The sequence below is a fragment of the Plecotus auritus genome (assembly GCF_963455305.1).
Source record: "Plecotus auritus genome assembly, chromosome: 6".
Classification (NCBI taxonomy): domain Eukaryota; kingdom Metazoa; phylum Chordata; class Mammalia; order Chiroptera; family Vespertilionidae; genus Plecotus; species Plecotus auritus.
Window position 1 is genome coordinate 13328420 of NC_137773.1, and position 24653 is coordinate 13353072.

Genomic DNA, 24653 nt, shown 5'->3' on the forward strand with positions numbered 1-24653 from the left:
TTGTGGCCACATTTTTAACCACACCACAAGTTTTGAGGTACAGAAGGCCTGAGCTTTATTACATCATGACCTTTCTACCTTCTGTCTGCACGCCAAACCCCAAATGCATCTCTTAATCCTTGTGAAGTGAGGGGTATCGTAATGCAAAAGATGATCACACTGCTCACAAATGAATCTCACAGAAAGGGAAGGCAGTGTTGGGGATGAGCCAGGAAGAAATGGTCACAATCTTTAAGACATACACGTTCAACCAGACCACTGGGATGCCACCATGGATGACAATGCAGCATTTTTATTGTAAAAGTCCACATATTAGGCATTTCCCTTTGCGAAAAGGTTTACAAATACATAGACAGGGAGCAGCTGATAATTAAGATTTAGGGTATGTGTAATATATATTCATATTGCCAATACTATGCACACATTGGAAAGCCAGCTTTTCTGAGTATCCCCCTTATGGAATACATTTCAAGTTGACAATAATAACATGTGTCTCACCATTGAAAATTTGCCAACAAATCTCCCAAGGAGTCAACATTTAATATGTTAACAATCCAAAACAAGAAAATAATTGATTCTATTTACATGTGTTTGAGGTTATATACTAGAGCACTGGTATATTAAACGTTTGTAAAATTGGCAGCTAAATGTGTTTCAAGATTCATCCAGATGACTTGATGATGACTTTACATGGATTTATATTAACAAAGTCACTGTCTCTTTTTTCTACTCTTTTTTAGGTTATCTATAAAGCTTTACTAGCTATGATTGAATTCTGACTTAAAGCAATGATTGCCACAAAGAAGAACTGACAAAGGATGCTAACTTAGAAAAATAAGGATTCAGGATGAATCCACAAAGATGAAGCTCTACTCACGATGTTTTGAAGTCTGTGACAACCACTTTATGTGATTACAATCTACTTGAATGATTGCATAGGCTCAGCCTCCTTGTAAGTCATTCATTTGTTATTTCATTTTTTAAATTTAATCTTCAGTACATTAAATTTCATTAAATTTTTTTCACAGAGTATAGAATACTATATTCTAAATACTAGTCAGGTATGAGTATTGATAATGCCTGTCATGTGTCCTCAAGGACAATTGTCATAGGTCAAGGTTGACTCACTTCTAAACATGAAGAAATAATATAGAACTTTTAATTATTCTCTAGCCGACTAATTTTTGTATACAAATAGAGGATGTAAGTATTGTTTTAAAGGAATATAGACATTAGCTAAAATAAACGTTTGAAAATGAATATAAATAGCCTAAGTTCTTTGGACCCTTCTGTTTATCTCTACAAAGTCAAATATCACTTGACAATGCCAACATGCAAAGATGGGTCACTGGTTCCAGGCCAGCACAGTTTACTCCAAACCATGCTTGTTGAGCTCCAACCGTGTGCCAAGCACTATGCAAGGTGCTGAGGACCCAAAGAGGACATGAACAGGACACTGCCCCCGAGGCACTCACGATCACTACAAGCAGATCTTGCGATGGAGAGTAAGTTCTGGTAAGATCTATAGTCCTAAAAGGAAGGAAAAATAGCAGCAAGCACATACAGTCACTTTATACTCTGTGAAATTGGGCATATTTAGAGGTGGCAAATGTCTATATTCAGTCTATATTTTACTTAGAGTGTTTAATAGGTCATACGAGGAAGTATAAGCTATTTCAATCTTTATGCATGAGGGAAAAGATAGTGAAAAATTTCCCCTCCAATTCCAATCCCAAATCTTTATAATTGCATTCATGATTCTTTTGTAGCCCAAAGACACAAAGAGTAACAGACAATGCTTTATGATGTTAACTTCAGTCCATTTATTTGGCTCTAAAGAGATGCATGCATTAAACTTGAAGCATTCTATGTTATTGAAATATTTACATCATTGTACATGTGATATGAAGGAAATTTTCTTTCTATCTTGGGATCGAGGTATAATAGGTTTCTTGTCTAGGTTCTTATATTTAAAATGAGTTGTGATTTGTCTCAAATGTGGGAGATATTCTGTTGGGATCCATTTACCACAACTTGACCCCAGATGGTCTTAGGGAACAGTTTGGGATATTTTGCATCTAACTGTATTTTGAATGGGATGAGGACACCACCACTGCAAATACTCATTGCTTTTCCTATTTCAGTTCTGTAGCTGGAAATATCTTGTTTGATTTCAATGTTCTTGCTCTAATTTCAACTTGCCCTGCAGGTTTGCAACACAGAAACATTATAGTTTAAATTACACTTATCAAAGGCGAGTTGGGTGCAAACAATAGGACATTAATACAATTTACCAGGTTAGAACAAAGAAACAAATTCAGATCATTATAAACCGCACAGAGGGTTATTTAAGTGGACTTAGCAATGACATCTTCTCTCCATGAGATTTAGTAGATAAGACCCTTATAGCAATAAGACCCCTACCTCTTTACAGGTAGAGGTAGGAGACCCAGTAAACCAAATTGAACAAGCAGAAGGCCGTGGGGAAGAAGATCCGTGCGTATGAGTCCATTTTGGCAATACGAATATGTATCCTCCCGTGCCTCCAAGCTCCTGTTCGGCAATCTTCAAAACAGCAGAAAAAGCTGGCACAGTCCTTGCCGTCCAGACACTCATACCCATATTCTTCATCTCTCTCTTGAAGGTGCGTGGCATTGTTCATTTGAATGGTTGCTGATCTTGGGCGAATATCAATAGTAGGGGCCTGAGACAAGGGGAGGGACAAAGAGGGATCAGAATTAATTCCACTTGATAAATCCTGGGCTATTTCTCCACAATGTTACCAATGTGAATGATGAATCTGAAAATGAGTACTCAGGAAATTGCTATGACATCGTGATCTACAATGGTGAAATTGAACTCAGAAGGCTAGCACATTTGCAGATTTTGAATTTTGAGTTTAAGCAGTGCAGCTGAAAATAATACCATCAAGCTAATAGCTGGAGCAAGAAGATTAAACACCAAAAGAAAGCAAAGTTTAAAGATCTAAATCAAACAACTACATGGAATCTTATTCTAGTAAATATTAGATGCGAGCTGGGTTACATGAAGGCATTTAATGGTTTTGCATGTGAGTAGAACAGAGAAATAAAAAAAGTATCAATTTTGAAATCAAATTTTGTGTCATGCTTACCTATCGGCAAATAGTAAAACCCATTATACTGAGCAAATTTATTAGATGCTTTTAATATAAAATGTTAAAAATATGTATAATATAGAATTTTCCTGAGTTTATACCACAAGAGTATGGCTTGTGTTTTAGAGGAATATTGTACTTTGTGTAATATTCACCATCTAGAAGCTTCAGAATGTCAGCAAGGTTTACCTGCTAGTGAGTGAGATTCAGAAAAATATGCTACTGCCTGTCAAACATTATTTAGCATTTGAGAAAAAATTAGTACTAATCAGCTGAATCCTAATCTAACTTTTGCTTTGGGATGAATTATAAAATTGCTTTAAGACTCAGTGGTCTATTTGATGTTAATTTGGATGATTTAGTTTTACGATAATATAAATACGAATCCCAATGTCTCCAAATCAGCTGTCAGAATTCAACAGGGAATAGATATCTTAGCATATTGCAAGACAGAGCCAAAGGCTCCTGAGTCATCCTAGAAGGAAGGGATGGGTGTTTTAACTGAAGCATTTTAAAGAGAGTATTATTTTTACAGAACTGACAGGTAAAGCTTAGGCCAAAGGAGATTATTTTTTGCATTAGGATTTACAGAACTAAAATTTAAGGGCACATAAGTTATATGTGGTATATGGCAGATGCAGGCAGTGACATTGGACTTCATTTTCATCTGCGAGGAGAGGGTAAGTTTTGGCTTGGATGTTTAAAGAAGCCCTCTTCACTAACGGCATCGCCTAGTGCTTATAGCTTTTTAGCTTATTGTAAGGTCAAAACCTCTGTGAATTAGCGTAGGGTTGCTGAATCAACTCTAGAAATAAACAGAACTTTCTCATTTTAAATGTTTTATCTTTAGTAGAATGCTTAAATGTCTTTTCATAAAAAACAAACAAACACCATGTAAGCGTTAATACTTAAATTCAGCCGTTGCATGCAGTGAATTTCCATTCCAAAAACATTATACCTTGAAGGAAAACATCCGAAGAAGCTTTGGGTTTGTAGACAGAAAAGAGAATGCATTTCATTTCATTAAAAGAAGAGGAAGAAAAAGGAAAGAAAAAAGAGACAAAATAGATAAATTAAAAATGCATTTTGAAAACATAGTAGGTGAAATAAACTAAAATTATAAGCACAGAAGGACAATTTTGAACATGGAACAAAGTATATGCCTAACGTTGAAAAAGAGAATTTGGTGATTGCTAGTGAAATCTTCCATAAATTAACCCACAATTATCTAACTACAAAAGCCAGGGTTATTCATTTGTGAGGAATCTTTTTATAATTTTATTTTCTAATGATCACTAAGAAGGTCTTACTAAGTGAATTCTGACATAATGAATCAAAGCACATATTAAATGGGCAAATTAAATTCAGCCTCTCTTTTGTACCTTATGTGCTTGCCTGCTCTGATAGAGCATCTAATTGACTTAAAAGGGGGAAATGCTTGAAATTCCCAGGTAACTTTATTTTCTCAGTTTCTTTCATCTTCTTTCTCTTCTGCCTTGTTTTCTTCTGTCATCTTCATGACTCTGGATTAAGGAATCCACGTGTTTCTATTTCTGAAACAAAATGCACTCTGCGATGACCTAGCTGTTAGAGAGGGGCAAAGGGCTTTTTCCCAAGGACTCAGAAAAAGAAAGGGAGGAAAGGAGGGAGGGCGGGATGGAGGGAGGGAGGGGGAGAGAGAGAGAGAGAGAGAGAGAGAGAGAGAGAGAGAGAGAGAGAGGACTCTTCAGATTTGTTTGAAAGCCAGTCCTCTCGTGTCCTTGGAATTGCTGGCAGGTAATAATGCTAAGTATCAGTAGAACCATCTTCTTGGGGGGGGAGTGGGGGGATGAAATGGAAAGTGAAGGAGGGGGAGAAAACAAAAACACAATTAGGAAATGAAAATAAGGAGAGAGAAGATGTGAAGGCAAAGAGAGGCAGAACAGACAGGGAGAAGAAGGACTGCATAAAGCGTAATGAGTATTTGGGGAATTAGAGATAAGCATTTATTTTTTTATTAATCATAAGAAATGATGCTTCTTTCTTTACCTGTTATAAATTCTTATATTCAAATAAACATATACCATGTAGAGAATTTCACTGGTGTTCTTGGAGATGCATCGGGATACAACCTAGAATCAGCCAGACTTCTTCATTATAATTCAGTCTCCCAAAGTTCACGGGTCAGACAGTTAGCCACTATCATATCTCTCATGGCCCTTAGAGCAGAAGATCAGGAAAGGCTATCAATGGGGTGAATTCCTTGGCTCCTGCCTTGGAAGGGACTGGACTTTAACTTTCATGGGCCTTCTATGAGCCAGATACTGTGTTTAGGTGGGTAAATGGGTAGCTATATGCTCTCTTCAACATTAATAATAAAAGACAATTGCTTTCGGCATTCAAGTTTGTGCTTCATCATCTCTATTTAAAGTTTGGTGGCAAGGTGAAGTCATTCTCTCTGGTTCCAAATCACTGAAATCAATCCAGGTTAGTACTTATATAATCATCCACATCAACCATCATTGTCAACTAGTAAATGATAAGAACTTCCATGTGTAAGGTACTATGTAATGCTTTTTACCACTGTCACATTTATTTCTCACAGCAGCCCTATAATATATTTTACAATATTCTGTTATATATGACAATATAAAAACATAGGAAGGCTAAGTAACTTGTCCAAACAATAGATGAGATATTTCTTTTAAAATAAATAGGTGCACAGAGTAGGAAACCAATAGAAGTTCTCTGGTGGCAATACACACACACACACACACACACACGCACACAGTTGCAAAAGTGTGGTGATTCTTGAAACTTAAAGATTCTTATGGCTTCTTGGTAGAAAACTTTGGATAGAAAATCTTAATTTAAAATATCAATAATTTAAAAATATTATAGTAAGGGGCAGAAAAGTGAAAATCAATAAAAGCTGGGATAATAGCAGTTAGAAGAGAGATGCATCTCTCAGCAATGGTTATAGTCCCCATGAAATGAAGACAGCAAGAGTCTGCCTTAGTGAATCAGGTCTCTCTTAACTAATAACCATAATGAATCCTTATGTTGCGGTCAAAGTCACACATTCAGTTTTCATCTTGGAGCCCAAAGTGTTGAGGCATAACCTGCCGACAGACTAAACAAGACAAAACCAAAACAAAACCAGGTGGTCTTTCTGCATAAAAATTTCAGTGGTCCCAGTGGGAAATGATACATACAGGGTTTTTCTTCTTTTTGTCTTTATCCTTGCTTGGTTTCCGATTGCTGACAAAATAATGTAGGGTGCCATACTCCACCAAAGCAGAGAAGACGAATATGAAGCAGACAGATACAAAGAGATCCATTGCTGTGACATAGGAGACCTTGGGCAGTGACTTCCGGGCGATGGTGCTGAGGGTTGTCATTGTCAAGACAGTTGTGATACCTGAAGAGAGGCACAGTAGAAAAGGTCATGTGACCACATCAGCAAGTTGGGTGACTCAGTCACAATGGAAGCTAAACCTGTTTTGTGGCTTCTGATAAGCAGCCTCAGTAATGGGAAAGGAAGTACAATTAGAATCATAGACTATGCCCATAAATATTTGTTGCCTCTTAAATGCCATTTAACCTTGCAGCACCTCTGCTTTCTTAGCTCTAAAAAAATGTGATAATTTTTGTAATCATTACAACGACTTCTACATGCTTTAGTTGTGACGAGTAGAACAGGCAAGGGGACCATACTGAATATGCCTGATTTGTCCTCAAGGATCAACTTGTAAAATCAGTGACCTGCTTTTTGCTCAGGGGTCTCTCCCTCATTCTTAGTTCACCTTGCTCCCTTCTCCCACCATGGTCTTTTGCCAGTGAGCACTCATTTAGTGAGTAGTTAAATGAGCTACCAGAGTGGCCAGAAGAGGGATTTTGATCAGCAGAGTGTGTACTTCAAGAGAGGAAAATGATTTGAAATCTTTTCCTTAAAATATTTGTGGGATGGATAAATTGGAATGCAGCAATCTATTTGTTCCATCCTATATAATAGAAGGGTAATATGCAAATAGACCAAACTGCAGAACAACCAATCAAAGTGTAATATGCTAATGATATGCTAAGACTGCTCAGCCACTCGCTATGACGTGCACTGACCAGAAGGGGGCAGACAGTTGACTGATTGACCAGTCGCTATGATGTGCACTGACCAGCAGTGGGCAGATGCTCCAACCGGTAGGTTAGCTTGCTGCTGGGGTCCTGCTGATCGGGACTGAACAAGATGGGCCGGACGCACCCTGAAGCCCTCCCACGGTCCCTCCCCAGCCTGATCGTGCACTAGTGGGGTCCCTCAGCCTGGCTTGCACCCTCTCACATTCCGGCAGTGCAAGCCTCTCCTGATCAGGACTGATTGGGCACAAGCCAGCGGCAGGCACAGTGGGGCTGGGATGAGTGGGAGTGGCAGGTAGGAGCTGCAGGTGGCATTGGACTGCGGGTTTTGGCCCGATCCCTGCAGGCCACCCAGAGGGACCCTACCCATGCACGAATTCATGCACCAGGCCTCTAGTTTATTCATAAGTATACATACATTACTCAAAAATAATCATTGTGCTACCAGCTATGTGCCATGCACTATACTGGGAATAAAAGATATTTGCATGCTGATGTGAGAGACAGACATAGCATGTTATACAACACATTCTACTCACGGTGACAATTAATCATCCTAAAGTAATAGGCTCACACTATTTTGGGTTTGTTTTAGCATGTAGCATTAGACACTATTGTTGAATAGTACTTGTAACATAAAGTACCACATATAATGGGAAAAATCAAAATAACTTTATTTTGAAACAGATGGGAGACTAAATTAGATTGGGCAGAGCACAAATATGCAAATGATATATTTTAAAAAATGTCCCCAGTAATCACTCTGCCCCCAGGTTTAGTAGCCTGGGACAGATCATCTTGTCAGAAAATGACCACAGTTGCTAACATTCCTAGGTCTTACTATGGTTTGTATTCTTTGCATGGAGTACCTTATTTAACCTAATAAAACCCCATATGTTAGGTAAAGGAAATGATACATGTTTACATGTGAGGAAACTGTAATGAATAGAGATTAAAGGATATTTCCAAGTTCACACTATAATTGTGAGTTGCAATTCAGATTTGTTAGATATCAAAGCCTCAGCTCTTAACTATTGCATGATACTGCCTTCCTAGAAAAGACTGAGCAAGAGATGTGGTTCTGATTTTCTCATAGCTGATGAAAGGGATTATGGTTTAATAATTCATCTTTCAATAGCTTTATTCTTAGTTAAGTCTTTAGGGAATTTTATGTAGCATAAAATTTTTATTCATGGACCTAGACTCCAATGTTCCTGTGACTCTGTGGCTTTCTTATAATCTCTGTGCACTTTCTTCCTCATGTGAGAAAAAAAAATATGTGAAAACCTGAGACATATATCACCATTATACAATAGATTAAGCAAACTGTAAATAATCTTGAAAGTGGGGAGATGGATTCTCAAAATTTCACAGGTAATTGTGTCCTCCCAAAAATAATCTTTCTAGTGGCTCGTAAGTAGCCAATTAACATGTATGTATATCCTCTAATGTCATCATGGTTATGCATGTTGGAATTAATTAACAGCCCATGGTGTTCTGGTAAAGGTGTAACAAATTACTCTAGAAAAAAGTGAATGCCTTGATTTTTAGTGTTTGCCTATTTCGATGGTATTACTACTTTCACCTTGGCTGATGTCAAGCTGCCAATGTGACATCACTAGACACACTATTGGGAAAAGACAAATAGTCAGCTCTCATGAGTAGCTCCAGCACACAGAACTGCCCAGAGATCAAAACAAAAAGTCTATTGAAATTAGAAGGGGTTTTTTGTTTGTTTGTTTTTAGCTAACTTAAATTTATTAAAATAATTTACTGGGGGGGTAAGCGAAAGCATATTAAATTTGTTAAGAAAAACAGAATTGGGAAACTTTAAACATTTTTTTTCCTTTTTAATATACTAGTTTTCTTTAAAATGAAACAAAGAACATTTCTATGTAATTGCTGACTGGATTAAAAGCAAATCAATTTGGAAAGGGGGATAAAGATGACGCGTTTTGGGTTCGTACCTTGGCTAAGTGCTATAACACGAAGAATTGTGTCTTACCTAGAGAAGTTCTGGCTGGCACAGCATCCTTATTGATCCAGAAAGACACCCAGGATAGAACAACAATGAGTGTGCAGGGGATGTAGGTCTGGATGGTGAAGTATCCCATTCTTCTGCTCAGGTCAAAGTAGACACACATGACCACATAATCTCCTGGGAACAGACCGGATAGCACCATGCAACCCCTTATCAAACACTGATAGCATTTAGAAATGAGCATATATTCAAGTCTCTCACATTTAAAATGAGAGTTCCATACAGGGGCATGTTGAAAACCATCTTCTACCAACTTGGGTTAAAATTAAAAAAAAAAAAATTAAAAAAAAGCAAAATCCAAATGAAACTGAAGTCTGATCCTTCTAGAAGCAATGTGACTACTAGAAAGAAGGAAGCGTTTTTGAGCATAGTCATCATATTTTCTTCTCTCAGGTGATTTTTGATGGTGCCTTTTCTGCCTTCGTAATACACACAATATACATAGTTTTTCTGATTGTTCGTTTGTTTGGTGGCGAGAGATGGAGTAGGGCTTTTATTCTTGCCTAAAATGAACCCTAAGATTTGTAACAATTTTCTCTTGTTCTCAGGAGCTATCTTTATACAAACCAGAGGGTAATATGCTGGTGCTTAAAACTAGTGAATGACTAGTTCACAATGACATTCCTATGCTGAGACATTTTTTTCTCATACTTTCATAGAATCATATGGTTTTGCTTCATAACAGTTACTTCAATTGGTAATTTCTCATTTGTGTAGTTGTTTTTGTGATGCTTGTCTCCACTGTTAGACTTTAACAGCTGGAGTCCAAAACGTGCCTATTTTAGCCCATCATTACACTACTAGTAATTAGCATCCTGCTTGATTCTAAATAGGTATTTCATAACATTTGTTGAATAAATGATCAAATAAATGAACACACTTAAAAATGTAAGCATAGCCCTAACCAGTTTGGCTCAGTGGATAGAGTGTCGGCCTGCGGACTGAAAGGTCCCAGGTTCGATTCCAGTCAAGGGCATGTACCTTGGTTGTGGGCACATCCCCATTAGGGGATGTGCAGGAGGCAGCTGACCGATGTTTCTCTCTCATTGATGTTTCTAACTCTCTATTCCTCTCTGTAAAAAAAATCAATAAAATATATTTTTAAAAAATGTAAGCATAAAGCAAAAAAAAAAAAAACAAAAAAAACAACAACAATAAGATATCCAGAGGCTGTATTTTTGAACATTTGGATTAAAAAAAGGAGTTTATGTAAATAACCCAGAATAGAGTCATAAAGGAATCAAGGAATAACCATATAGCTATGCATGAGGACAATTTAATGGGTCACAATTTGAGGTCTCTGATTTTTTACAATCAGGAGTCACGCATTGCTTTTAAACGTCCACGCCCTGCATTTTGCATGGTTCTAAGTGAAATTTTAGGGAATTTTGATTTTTAAGTTTAGAAAATGTACTATGGGGATATATCCCAGTTATCACAGATTTATGTTTTCTTTATATGCTTATAGAACATCAGTTTTAAAGACTATATCTGCGCTTGCAATGGGAAATGAACACATGAGAGACCGGTTTTCAAATATTGCTTCTTTTCTCTTTACCAAAGTATAATTTGTCCTAAAATGCAGGGAGAATGAAATCCAAATTATGTGTTTCATTTTAATTATTTGGCTTCACGCCCACGTTTCCCTGCTTACTTGGCTGATTTAGATCTGATTTGAAAATAAGGTACTTTAGAAGCCTCATGCAGACAAGGCTGATTTAGTAGGATGAGATATTACTGCTCAGCCCAGTTCCTCCTTCCACTCTCAAGCTCAAGCCACACCCTTCCAAGCTGCTGAGACAGAAAGCCCTCATTGGCTCCTTTTCAAGGAAGTAAAGACTCTCCCTTTCTAAGTGGAGTTATGAGTAGCTGCTAACCCTGTCTTTGGTGGATTAATGTACTATTACTTGTCTGAGTCAGGCAGTGACAATGACCTGGACACTGGGGAATTTGGCTCCCATTGGAACATCAGTTCCCTCTCATAGATCAATAAGTAGCAATTATTTAGTGATTATCTCTTAAAACTTGAAAGTACAAATTTATTTTATTACTTTTTTAAATCCTCATCTGAGGATATTTTTCCATTGATTTTTTTTTTTTCTAGAGAGTGGAAGGGAGGGGGAGACACAGAGAGAGAGAAACATGGATGTGAGAGAGACGCATCGACTGGTTGCCTCCTGCATGCACCCCGATCAGGGCCAGAGATCGAGCCTGCAACTGAGGTTCGTGCCCTTTACTGGAATTGAACCTGGCAACCTTCAGCCCACAGGCCGAAGCTCTATCCACTGAGCCAAACCAGCTAGGGCAAAGGGGCAAAGGTAAAAATTTCTTATTGATGTCAACTAGATTTTGATTAGTGCCCTGAGATTATGCTTCTCTGTGTTGATTTATCTGGACTTAAACTATTTAAAGTCAAACATTTTATACATTAGTTTGGGCCTCGCTTTTGTTTTAATTTAGAATATTATATACACAGGCTACGATTGAGGATTAAAGACATTTGCGATGATCCCTACTAATGGCTATCTTTTCCCCACTCTGTTTCTTTTATCTGAATACCAGAGGCAAATGCAAGATTGGAAAAAAAAAAAAGGTTTCTTTTAAAATAATAACATTCAGGAGATACTTTTTCTCCCCTTGAGAAAGAGTATTTTCCAAGTCCTTGAGAGTTTTCTGCATATTTTAAATGTGTTAAATGACACTCTACAAGTTATACTATTTTAAATAAATCTGGACAATTTTAGTAACTTCTTTTTACTCCTTATCATGAAAGAGAATCTACACTTTGGCATTAATGATTTGACTCTCTGAAAGGTGAACTTTAATTTTTCCTCAAGTAACAAGATAATTATCTCAATTCAATTCTCTTCCCTTTAGGCCAGCTTCTAAATTTCCATAGCTTTTTAATCCATCGACTTCTATTTTAAGATAATAGCTTCTGAGCATCTTTCATCTTTACCAGCAATTCCAAAGCTTTTTTACCACTAGAGTACAGATTCAAATTTGGGAATGGGCCATTTAAAAAGAAAGCAGCTTCCCAGTGATAGCCTGATGCCTGTCTCATCTCTAAGGCCTTATCACTTTTTGTATTTTTAAAAACTCTTGGGCCCAGGAGCCTATGAAATCAAATCCCCTGAGGGTGCTGCATCAGTGATTCACCAAGTCAAAGGGTTCAGTGTCAACCCAGTCTAAGGTGGTTGTTTCAGCCACTGCGAATTTATTCTTTTTATTGAATTATTCTAACATAAATATTTAAAGTCATAGCATATTATAAATTATTGTGTTCCCTGCTTTTGTCCCAAGTTAGGACATAATAGGCAAGCTATGATTGAGGAGAGAAGACATAGAATTTGAAAACCACCCATTAATGTCTATTCTTTATTTTTTGTAAGCTTCTTATGTCTAGTCTCAGGAAGAGACTGTCAACATCCATGAACAATGAACTCCAGTTATTATTTCTTTGGAGTGAAATAAACCATATGAAAGTTTTAAAATTCAAATTTACTAGAGCATTTAGGCTCTATTTCGTACATGAAACTACCTCTTGAAAACTTGAAGATTCCATGATAGAGAAATATACCCCTCCATTGAACACCTAAAATAAGAAAAAACTAATTACTTTCTAGTTACCAGTAATGTAGCCCTACTATGTGCAGACACTGGGCTGAATGATGTGCATATATTATCCCTAAACATCCTAATCACTTTGTCAAAATAATAATAAAGACTTTATTTTGTTACTCTCATGATTCTTCCTCCACTTAACTATAGTGAATAGAGTATATTTTATTCCACCAGGTTAACTTTGAAGACATAATTACTATTGTACTCTTTTTTACATTCCTTTCTCTAATCTCATCTTTATTTAAATCAACAAATATTTTTAATCTCTGCTATACATAGAACACTTATTTTAGGTAATGTGGAGGTTAGCACCAAAGGAATTGCACAACTAATTCTAAATTAAATGGATTAAGTGGGAACAAAAGTATTTTATCTCTGACTACAACTTAGAGTGCTATGCTGAGACAATGAATTATATGTACCTTTAGTCTTTCTTGTTAAACTCTTGAATCTGAGGCATAATTCCTTGAGGTTCATTTGACCACTAGCAAGTAGGATAGTTGGTTGCATTTTCATTTGGAGAAATTTCTGAAATTAGATCTCTACCATACCTAACACACAAAAATAAATTTAAAATGGATGGACCAATGACCCAAATTTAACTGTGAATTTAAATACTGCACATGGAGGGGAGAGAAACCAAGATGGCGGCATAGGTAAGCACCTAAACTGCTGCCTCTCACAACAATTCCAAAACTACAACTAAAAGACAGAACGGACACCATCCAGAACCACAGGAAAGCTGGGTGAGTGAAAATTCTACAACTAGAAGGAAAGAGAAAAGCTCACAGAGAATTGGAGGTACGACAAAGGGTCTTTGTGCATGCAGAGAGGAAGGGCGGCTGAGAGCCTGGCTGACTTTCTCTGGTGGAAGAGGGAAGGAAGCCCCCGACCGCACTGAACCCCAGTTCTGACTGCACTGAACCCCAGTTCCGGGCGAGCCCCTGGGGACCCACGCTCTTGTGGGGGGAATCTGGACTCTCAGGCGGAGACTTGGGAGCTGTGGAAGGCAGAAGTCTGAAGGTGCGCTCGTGCCAGTGCGCACAAAGGCTGCGGAGGTTGCCACAGGCTTTCCCTAGTGGAAGGGAGTCAGAGGCTCCTGACTGCACTGAGCCCCAGTTCTGACTGCAGTGAACCCCAGTTCCAGGCGAGCCCCTGGAGACCCACGCTCTTGTGGGGGGAGTCTGGACTCTCGGGCAGAGACTCGGGAGCCTGGGAAGGCACAGGTCTGAAGGCGTACACGTGCGCCCAAGGGCAAGGCTGACGGGAAGCCAAGACTGAGACTCCACCCCATCCAAGCTGAGCACAGAGGCTATTGCAGTTTGGCAAGTCTAATCCTATAAGGCTGTCTCCAGCACCGAACTTCTCCCAGCATAGACACAGCTGATCCTTACAGCCAACCAGCCTGGAGGTCAATTCTTCCCAGTGATACCAACAACAATAAAGACTTAATTACAACAAGGCTGTACACACAGTCCACAAAGGGGTGCACCAAGAGTGTCCACCTCAGGTTAACTGGGGAGGCCGACCCACTGGGCCATATAGGAAACCTAGCACACAAATTTACCCTACCAACTCAGGGAAGCAGTGAAAATGTGGCGTCAAAGAAACAGATCACAAATGAAAGAAATGGAGGAAAACAAACGACTGGATTATAGAATTCAAAACCACGGTTATAAGGCTTTTCAAGAATATCCTAGAAAAGGCTGATAAATATAACGAGACCCTCGAAGATATGAAAAAGGACCAACTAGAAATTAAACATACACTGACTGAAATAAAAAATATTATACAGAGACCCAAAAACAGACTAGAGAAACACAAAAATCAAGTCAAAGAATTGAAATACAAAGAAGCAAAAAACACTCAACCAAAAAAGCAAAAAGCAAAAAAAAAAAAAAAAATCCAAAAAGTTGAAGATAGTGTAAGAAGACTCTGGGACAACTTCAAGTGTACCAACATCAGAATTATGGGGATGCCAGAAGAAGAGAGAGAGCAAGATACTGAAAACCTATTTGAAGAAATAATGACTGAAAACTTCCCCCACCTGGTGAAAGAAATAGACTTACAAGTCCAGGAAGAGCACAGAACCCCAAACAAAAGGAATCCAAAGAGGACCACACCAAGACACATCATAATTAAAATGCCAAGAGCAAAAGACAAAGAGAGAATCTTAAAAGCAGCAAGAGAAAAACAGTTAGTTACCTACAAGGGAGCACCCATACGACTGTCAGCTGATTTCTTAACAGAAACTATGCAGGCCAGACGGGAGTGGCAAGAAATTTTCAATGTGATGAATAGCAAGAACCTACAACCAAGATTACTCTACCCAGCAAAGCTATCATTCAGAGTTGAAGGGCAGATAAAGAGCTTCACAGATAAGAAAAAGCTAAAGGAGTTCATCACCACGAAACCAGTATTATATGAAATGCTGAAAGGTATTCTTAAAGAAGAGGAAGAAGAAAAAAGTAAAGATAAAAATTATGAACAACAAATACATATCTATCAACAAGTGAACCTAAAAATCAAGTGAATTAAAAACCTGAGGAACAGAATAATCCAGTGAATATAATAGAATCAGGGGCATAGAAAGGGAGTGGACTGATAATTCTCAGGGGGAAAAGGGTATGGGGAGGTTCAGGAAGAGACTGGACAAAAATCATACACCTATGGATGAGGACAGTGGGGGGGAGGTAAGGGCAGAAGGTGGGGTGGGAACTGGGTGGAGGAGAACTATGGGGGGAAAAAGGAGAAACAATTGTAATAATCTGAATAAAGATTTATTAAAATAAAAAAAATAAAAAAATAAAAGAATAAGACTATTCTTATTAAGTAAGTAATCAAATTACAACTGTTAACTACAAAAATCTGCTTTAAATATATTATACAGCTCCAATGTAAGCCAACTCTAATATAAATTACAACCCTTAAACTTGTCATTTTTAAGTGATCATTTCTATAAAAATTATAGCTAACTCTGGAATATATCAACCCCCATGTAAAGTTTTGAGCAATTTTATAAATTCATTATAGTTTTGGCAAGGATACACTCTTTTCTGTAAGTAATTTTAAATAATTTATAAATAAATAGTTTATTTCTTTTAAATAAATAAATAAATACTGCACATGGAAAATTAAATATTTTTATTGCATGCTTCTATATTTTTTCTGTCTTTATCTGTCCTGGAATCATATCTCACCTAGATCCCTAACTTGCCTCCTCATTCCTTTTCCTCATTCCTACCTTCCAACACTTCCCTTCAACCAAAAACATACGTACTCTCTACTGTGACCAAACCTGTGCTAAGATTAAATAAAACTTAAAACTTTATTTCCTCAGTTGATCAAGCTCCATTTCATGTACTCCATAGTACACGTGTCTAGTGACTACTCTATTGTGGTATCACAGATTATAGAAACGTTACTTCATTGTGGACAGCTCCGTTGGACAGTGCTGGTCTAAATTAATCTTTCTGGAATGAATTTCTGCTCATTTCTTTCAAGTTCCTGAGTATAGAATCCACACTGCTTAGCATATGATTATAGTCCATTTTGCCCTGATTCATACTGCACCATCCCAGCTGTATCTGTCATCGCTTCCCCATTTTATGACCACCCAACCGGATTTACTTCCTGCTGTCCCAAGGGGACCTGCTCATTAGTTTGTCCATCATGGTACCTTGAATTTCTACTCTACTCTGTGCTCCTCTAATCATGTCACACACATATGCACACCTTTAAATTGTCACATAATTGCCAGTTGATGTCAGTACACATTAAAATTTTTTAACTTGTCCCATAACTCTCTGTATGGTCGTTTCCCTGACCACATCTCCAGCCTAATCTTAAATAGTATTTCTTCATACTCCATGTGTAGTTCTCCTAGTTCCTCCAATGGCCCCTGCTGCCTCTTGCCTAGAGTCTTTTCACAGGATGATTTCCTTGGTGCAAACTCTAATACCTCCATCTTAACTGACTATTCTTTCTCAGATGTCAGTTAATTTATCTCAACATTAGCAATCCTTATTAGATCAGATGTCCTTAGTAAGATCTCACAGCACCATCTATGACCACATTAGAGCTGATTATACCTGAAGGTATATGACTGGTGTGCATGTTGGAATATGCTCTAGTTTATAATTAGTACATGAGCTCCATGAGCAAAGTAGCTGTATCTTCTTTGCTCACTGATTTTACTCTCAACATCTAGTACATGCCTGATATATAGAAGGAATTCAACAACTATTTATTGAACTAGAGGCCCGGTACATGAATTCGTGCACAGGTGGGGATCCCTGGCCAGCCATCAGGGTCGCTCTGGGCCATCTTGTGCAGTCCTGATCAGGGCCGATCAGGGCCAGCCAGCTGGGGGAGGGACCACAGGAGGTTGGCTGTGGGAGTGCACTGACCACCAGGGGGCAGATCCTGCGTTGAGCATCTGCCCCCTGGTGGTCAGTGCGTGTCATAGTGACTGGTTGACCAGTCATTCGGTCGCTTAGGCTTTTATGTATATAGATAAGTAAATTTAGCTAAAAGGGCCTTGAAGAAAATTCTGGGTAAATTACACACCAAAAGCAATTAAAATAAAGGCAGAGATCAACACAGATTTCTAAAATATTAAACTTTTAGAAATTATTGCTTCTGGAAATAACTTTACTAGATACTTTGCTGAAGCCTGCAGATGTACATATAAGGTCAGCGAGAGCTGTTAGCAATATTAACTGCTTGCCAAGGAGAAAAGAGGGAAAGGAAATCAAGCTACATTAGAGTGGCTACATTATGCTTATTAAAGAATCGATTGGCGATTTCAGCTTCTCAGCCAGATCCAATTAGTGCCAGACGAGAACAAAGGGCTTGGCTGCTGAAACAGAACCATCAGTCTGCCACATCAAGCCTAATAGATATGTTTCCATCTCAGAACTGCACCATTTTTATTTCATCTGTTGCTTGTTTAAGCTCCTATGTGAAAAAAAGAACAAAATAACAATTGGGGAAATACAATGGAAAATTAAAGTATAAAATATCATAGTTTCCAGGCTAAATCTATCCCCAGTGAGGAAAGAGAGCATAGGATGGTGATGAAAAGCAGGGGCCACTTCAGGTTAGAGGCAGAGCTGGAGTCCAGAGTTCTTTCAAGGCTAACTTGTAGGGGGTTGATCTGTCACGAAAAGGGGACCAAGGAAGCAGGAAAGATCAGTGGGAAAAGCTAAGCATGATTTATTTCAGCCTATGCAGTAGGGCTTCCAGGAGTTTCTGGAACAAACTGCACCACAGAGTAAGTCCCACCTTGAGGCAGAAGCAGCAGTCATTTGTATTCTATAGCTGGAGGAGATGGTTCTGTGGTGGCCAGAGGCAATTCTTCAGAGAGGGTGTCAGTAGCAGGCTGATAGAGGCCAACCTCTGCAGCTCCCAGGGTTAAAAAAATCCTAGTCCTTCACTACCTGGTGTGTGACTTGGGCTATGTTCCTTAATGTTCTGTGTCTCAACTTCTTTGCTAGAACTCAGGGTTATTGTGAACATAAGAAGAGTTAACACTCTTAGTATAATTCCTTAGTATAATTCCTGACTCGTAGTAAAAGGTCCATGCATGTCAGTTATTACACACTAGTGTAATGTTATATAAAGGAAGCCATTGAAATTCATGGAAGATGAGGCATGTTTTATCTTAGGAGATGAAACTGTCAGACCCAAGAATCCTGCTGCCCAAACCAGTGCTGCGTCTGGAGTCAACAGCCTGTTCATTCTGGTCCAGTGATCAGGATCATAGATGTAAAACCAAGATGGGTCAGTATTGAATGTGGTTAATACACAAAGCTGGTGTGGATAACTGGGAACCCCGACCACACAGAGAAAAATTCCTTTCATTTCTTCTTGAACCTTATGTAACAAATGTAGTGCTTTTAGGAGGATGAAAACTCATTTGTCTGGAATACCAGACTGCCTGACTCAACAAACCATACCAGAGATTTTCTCTCAGAGAATAGCTTTAGACGAAAGGAAGCTCAATATTTACAGCCTCCAGAGATTAGTGGTTTTCTCTAGGTTCACACAGTGAACCTATTGGCTAATATCTCAGTTCTCCACGCTTTTACTAGAGAAGTTTATTAGTGTAATAGCTTCTCTTCCTTGCCCTATGAAAAAGCCATCAGATTATTAGCTCAGTGTGGCCTTTTGTAATACAATTCATTATTGTGAGCCCATCATAAAATTCCAGCAATACAACGAATAAACTCACCTTGGGATTTATAGTAATAAAACAACTTTGGCTCGGAAGTCTAAAGTCGACGCTACAAATGAATGCATTTGCCACTTTGATCCATCCAAAGGGAACGCTATTTCCCAGCATAATTAAATCTGACTCCTACAAACATCTGACTAGATACTAAAACATGTTTTTACGTTAAGGGCAGAGTAGTTCATGGTTGCAGAAAATATACAGGATTCAGACCTGGGATTCAAATACTAGTGACATTAACAAAGTGCAAAGACTTGGGTAAGTTATATTCTTCCAGTAAATAGGGATATCATACCTATTGCTAAGGCTCTTGTCAAAACCACATTTGCTAATGGTTGGGAAAGTGTTTTGTAATCTTTCAGAGACAATGTATAGATGAGGTGGTACTTGTAGCTTCCTAAGGACAAGTTGTTTGTTGTGGAGAGCGGCTATAGTGTTTGGGCAGGTTCAAGCCTCGGACTAATAAAAGGGCACAGTCCTAACATTGCCACGTGCAAGTCCCAGCTTGGAGGGCAGAGCCCTCCCAGCACAATTATAGCCAGAATCTATAGTGGTAAGCTTGAACCTATGGTCCAAATACGTGGTCCCACGTGCCTGAGTGACGTGGGCTTGATAGAATTCAGGTGCATGTAATTGAGTAGATTCAAAACCCATGAGAACGTTGCAACCACGCCCTTACTTTGCCTCGTGGAATCTGGCTGTAAAATAAAGAGACGGCTTACAGGCTGTGGCGCTGTTGCTAGCTCTCCACCAAGAGAAGACAGCGTCCCACCCAGACCCAGCTTTTATTCTCTTGTCTGTCTTTACTCAATCCTTCACCGCCCCCTCTCAGACTCACCGAACCTGGCTGAGCTGGCGTACATAAGGCGCCCTGGGGCTGAGTATGCCATGGCCATGCCGGCTCGCCATAGTTTGTAAAAGTGCTTCCATGGCATTAGTAGGTAAGTTGCCTGTTGAGTGTGTTTTTGTTTTATTTGTTTGTTTTCAGCCCTTGTGAAAAGGCTACCTGGAACTGTCAAGAATAATAGTAAAGCAGTCAATTTTGTTCTTGTTTATATGAACATCAATGTATCCACGAACACCATTAATACCATCATTTAAATATGCTGGGTCACAAAAATTATATATTCTTTTCTGTTCAACTTGAACTCTGAAGCATAGAAGAATTACATATGAACATGGTACTTAAAGGCAACAAAATGTCCTTTTATGTGTGGATAATCTCTGCTTAGAGTATTATTGTGACACCAGCAGATCTGTTATACATTTGGTAAGCTCTTTTGAGTCAAGGCCTGGGTTAGTTTCTAAAAGCTAATCTAAAAGTTTGTCTTCCTCAGTCCTCTCTTTAGGAACTCAATAGATGCCAGCGAGCTATTCTTAGCAAGTATATCGGTCTTGCACACTCACCTGTCCTTTGTATATTAATACCAAAGATTAGATTTGGATGATGAAGAGTAAGAATCCCATCTGTGACAATAGACTTATCTTCCAAACCAATATTACTAAGAATGACGATAGTATTTAAACTCTGTTTAATTTATGAATGTATCTTACAAATGGTTCCAAAAATAAGAAGACAAAAATAGAAATGTTGTTAATGATTGTAAGTCAAAACTCAGAAACCTCTTCTGGAGAAAGAAGCATGTTAATAGAAATACTTCATTTTCTTCTTATTTTCACTCTTTCAATGGGCTTGGCATAGCTTTGTGTTTGAAGCGAGACCTGGTTAATCTAAGCCAGGCATTGACATTTTCTTAAAGAAAAGAATCCACAGAGCTTGAGAAACTTAATGTTATCAGAATACCATGCTTTCTGAAATGGCTTTGAAAGCAGCTGGAAAGAGAACGTTTAAATTCATTCAACTGTAGGCAATGGTTGCAAAAGGTCAAATCACAAAATGTTCCCCGAGATGTGAAGCCACTGCTGGGGATACTCTGCAAAATTATAGGCTTAAAAACTTGACCTCACTGGCTCTTTGATCTATGCCCAAGCACTCAATTTCAAAGTATTTTTTAAAAATTTATTTTTTATATATATTTTTGTTGTTTTTGCCCGTTGGAATTCCCTCACCCAGAAAGTCTTTCATCTTGTGATATTCAAGATAATTTTTAAGATATCTGTCAAAAATAATTACTATTGTAAAAAAAATATTTGTAAATCACATCATACTACATAAAGTTGGTTCTCAAAAGGCTCAACTTCCCTGAATGAAGAAACTTTCTCTGTTGATGGGGAAAGGACTAGACTCAAGTCAGTAGACCTGGTTCTGATTCCTGCCTGGCTATGATCTTGTGTGATCTTGAGTAAATCCCTTCTCCTTCCTGCTGCTCTTTATTTCTTTTTTACAAAATATAACTAATTCAGTTAGATAATGGATCTTGAGGAAAGCAGACAACTACATCCATTTTCTGGTTGCATTTGGGATTCAAACCTCAAGGCTCTTTGAATTTTCAATTTATATGTGAAAGAATGGATTCTAGCATTAGCCTGTTTGTCTCATGGTGTGTTGTGTCTCTTTCATTTTATAAAGGTCAGTCTAGATCAGGAGGTTGATGTCCAGCACACTCTGTCCACAGGAAGGATGAGGACAGTGTTTTATTTTTTGAGTAAAATGGGCCTCTGGGAGCAAATGCTTTGAGTGAAGGATCATGTGAACCAATGTATGTGGTATCTGCCTCACATCTGGCTTCTGCTATTGCCGGATTGATAGGAGGTTATCAGAAACCCCTCCAAATCCCCCCTTTTTTTCTTTAGTTGGCATTTGCTTTATTTTCACAGATGGTATTCCATTAAGAACAATGGTGTAACACTCTACTCACCAAACTGACTCATTATACAGGGAGTTTTCAGTGTTTCTATATTGAATTAGAATTGGGATTTTGATTCTGGGTGTGAGAGCTGAAAGGGAATGTAGAGATCAGGCCAGTGTCTTTGCGTTACAGGCAAGAAAAGAGAACTTTGGGGAGCACAGGAGCTTGCTGAAGGTCACCATTCACCCATAGCACCTGCACCAGAAGCTGGGTCTCTCAGTTTCCCACTGAGTGCTTTTTTATCTCAATTAACACTATCATTTAAATAACTAAACTTTGAGCTGTAAAGTTGAACTGTGGTTTTTGTATTAAATATTTAATTAGATTCTCTCTCTCCTTTCCCATGCTTGAGTTCCTGAATGTACTCCAAAGTTAAACAACCCTTGCTACGGAGTAAACTGCTCTATGATTTGCAAAGAATAAGATGGAAAAATAATGATAATGCTTAATTGTAAAATCTGTATTATTTGCTGAAGTACTATTGTTCTCCCAACACCAAGACAACTTCTCAGCCAGCTGGCCAGGAGAGATTTCTCAAGGAAGATTTGATATAGGCACTAATAAAAATGTAACCTGCTTCAAATCTGTTTAAGTAGTGAGAAAACTGAAGTTTTTTTCTTCCCCTTTCTAGTCTTCCTTAAAGGGGAAAAATATCTCACTCTCTTTTCAAGCAGTTTCCATAGGATGTGCACTTTGTAGAATATATTAACACTAATGAATAGGTCTTTCACCCCAACCAATTTCTTAACAACCTATTTGATTTGCTGGCATGGAACTACTAATGGGAAATATTTGTAAAAACCGGCTTGCAGGCTTTAGGACATTATAAAACTGAATAAGGCTGCTTTAGGTTAAATATTACTATCTTCAGTTTTCTAATGGGAGATACCCTTGGTGATGTTTTCAGACTTGTGTTCTGAAAAAGGAGAAGATCCTCCTTTCCATGTTTGCCATGTGTCAGCTCTGGTGAACAATCTGTAATATACCCCGATGACAAGTTCACCAAGCTTATGTGTAGCCCGTCTTTCATAGAGCAGCAAAGAAAATTCTAGTGACGTAAACATTGCCCATAAACTCTCATTTCCCTCCTGTAGTATTTGGCCCTTGTTCACACTAAGGAAAGGCACGGATAAATACAGAATAGACGATAAACAGACTGCTTTCGTTGCAGTTCTAAAATCATTCCTTTAACCACTATCACTTAAGGGTAAATAAAGTATATGTTAATAAGAAAAGAGAAAGCATAGAGTTTAAACAATGTAGAATTAGAGGGGATCTCCAAAATCACTTAACCCAGCTGTAACTAAAACTCAGAGTTAAAATTATATACTCAGGGTCACACCATTAATTACTAGGAGATACAAAATATAAAATTTCAGTAGCTTGGTTCTTTTTAAAAATTTTTTTGGAATTTGAAATTTTTTCATAGTGATTTTCCATTAAAAGCATGGCATGCCACTGAAATAATAGCATGCTAACATAATCATAGAGATACACAATGTTAGTTATCAACTCGTTCAATCCTTTCATCTTGGAAATGAGGAAACTGAGTCCAAAGAGAGGCTGCTGCCTCCCCACCCTTCCTCCTAGAGAACCCAGAGCTGTCAGCGTCCCTGTCAGGTTGCCATGTGTAATGTGGCAGAAGCAGGAGAGTGGAAGAGAGAGAGAGGAGCTTGGCATTGGGGAAAATTGATGATCTGCCTGCTGGGAACTGAGCTTGGAGTAACAGCATTTGCCAGTGCCAAGGTTTCCTTGCTCTGTGTCAGGAGACGGAAAGCCAGGGCAGTTTCTAGCGTTGCTCTTTGAAGAGCTGTGGCATGTTGTTATGTAAAACAAACCCAGACAAGGGAAGGGATGCCAACAAACAGGCTCGCCACACTTCCTCAGCTGCCCTCCGGGGAGAGACTGACAGTGTCTCTGCCTCCTCTGCCTCCAGGAGTAAAAAGCACGCCACTTGCTGAGTGTAGGTTGAATGACCCTGATGCAAATCTGAGCTGAAATCAATGCACCTCCTCACTGGGTCTCAGCCCAGGAAGAGCACTTGGGATAGCTCAGCAGAGGAGCTTCTTGGCTTGGCACGGAGCCACATTCTTTAATCACCAGGAAAGGAAGGGCATGCAGGAAACTGGACCCACAGTGACAAGAAAATGAGGTTTTCCCCTTTTCTGGTTAATTCTGTGGGTCTAAGCGAAAGCATAATAGAAGCTGAATTTCTCTCTCACGGTTCCCCTTTCTCTGCTCTCTTGCCTCTTGATGTGCTCTGTCCTGTGTGACCCACCACCTGCTTTCCTCCCCGCTGCCTAACTTCACACGTGGCCTCTTCTTGCCCAGGGCAGTGCTCTGTGCTCAACTCGTGTTTATGCAATGAAAACGGTGTAGGCTTAGAGAGCAAATGTGGGTGCGCACCCTGACTCTGGTTCTTACTGTGTCTATCACGTTAGGAAAGCCACTGAGCTCCTTGGAGTATCCGTTTCCTCATATCCACACTCATTTCTCCTCTGTGTCACATTCCCTCCCTCTGGTTTGGCCTCCTTGGTGAATCCCTGACCTTCTTGCTGTTCCTTAGATTAGTGGTCGAGAAACGGCGGCTCGCGAGCCACATGCGGCTCTTTGGCCCCTTGAGTGTGGCTCTTCCACAAAATACCACAATGCCTGGGCGAGTCTATTTTGAAGAAGTGGCATTAGAAGAAGTTTAAG

General features: G+C 38.8%; 1 protein-coding gene across 3 annotated transcripts in view; it reads right to left on the minus strand.

Moving 5' to 3' along the window:
• Positions 1-272: 272 nt before the first annotated feature.
• GABRG2 (gamma-aminobutyric acid type A receptor subunit gamma2) overlaps positions 273-24653 on the minus strand; it is an 89195-nt gene continuing 64814 nt past the window's right edge. Inside the window, exons 7-11 of one of the 3 annotated variants that reach the window (XM_080673783.1) lie at positions 9252-9404; positions 6331-6536; positions 4095-4118; positions 2425-2704; positions 273-1530 (exon numbers count right to left, since the gene is read on the minus strand). In XM_080673783.1, coding sequence (XP_080529909.1) covers positions 2429-2704; positions 4095-4118; positions 6331-6536; positions 9252-9404 — 659 coding nt within the window. In that variant the 3' untranslated portion in view covers positions 273-1530; positions 2425-2428. Of the gene's footprint in view, positions 2705-4094; positions 4119-6330; positions 6537-9251; positions 9405-24653 lie in introns of all 3 variants that reach the window. The other 2 variants (XM_080673782.1, XM_080673784.1) reach the window with 2 other exon arrangements.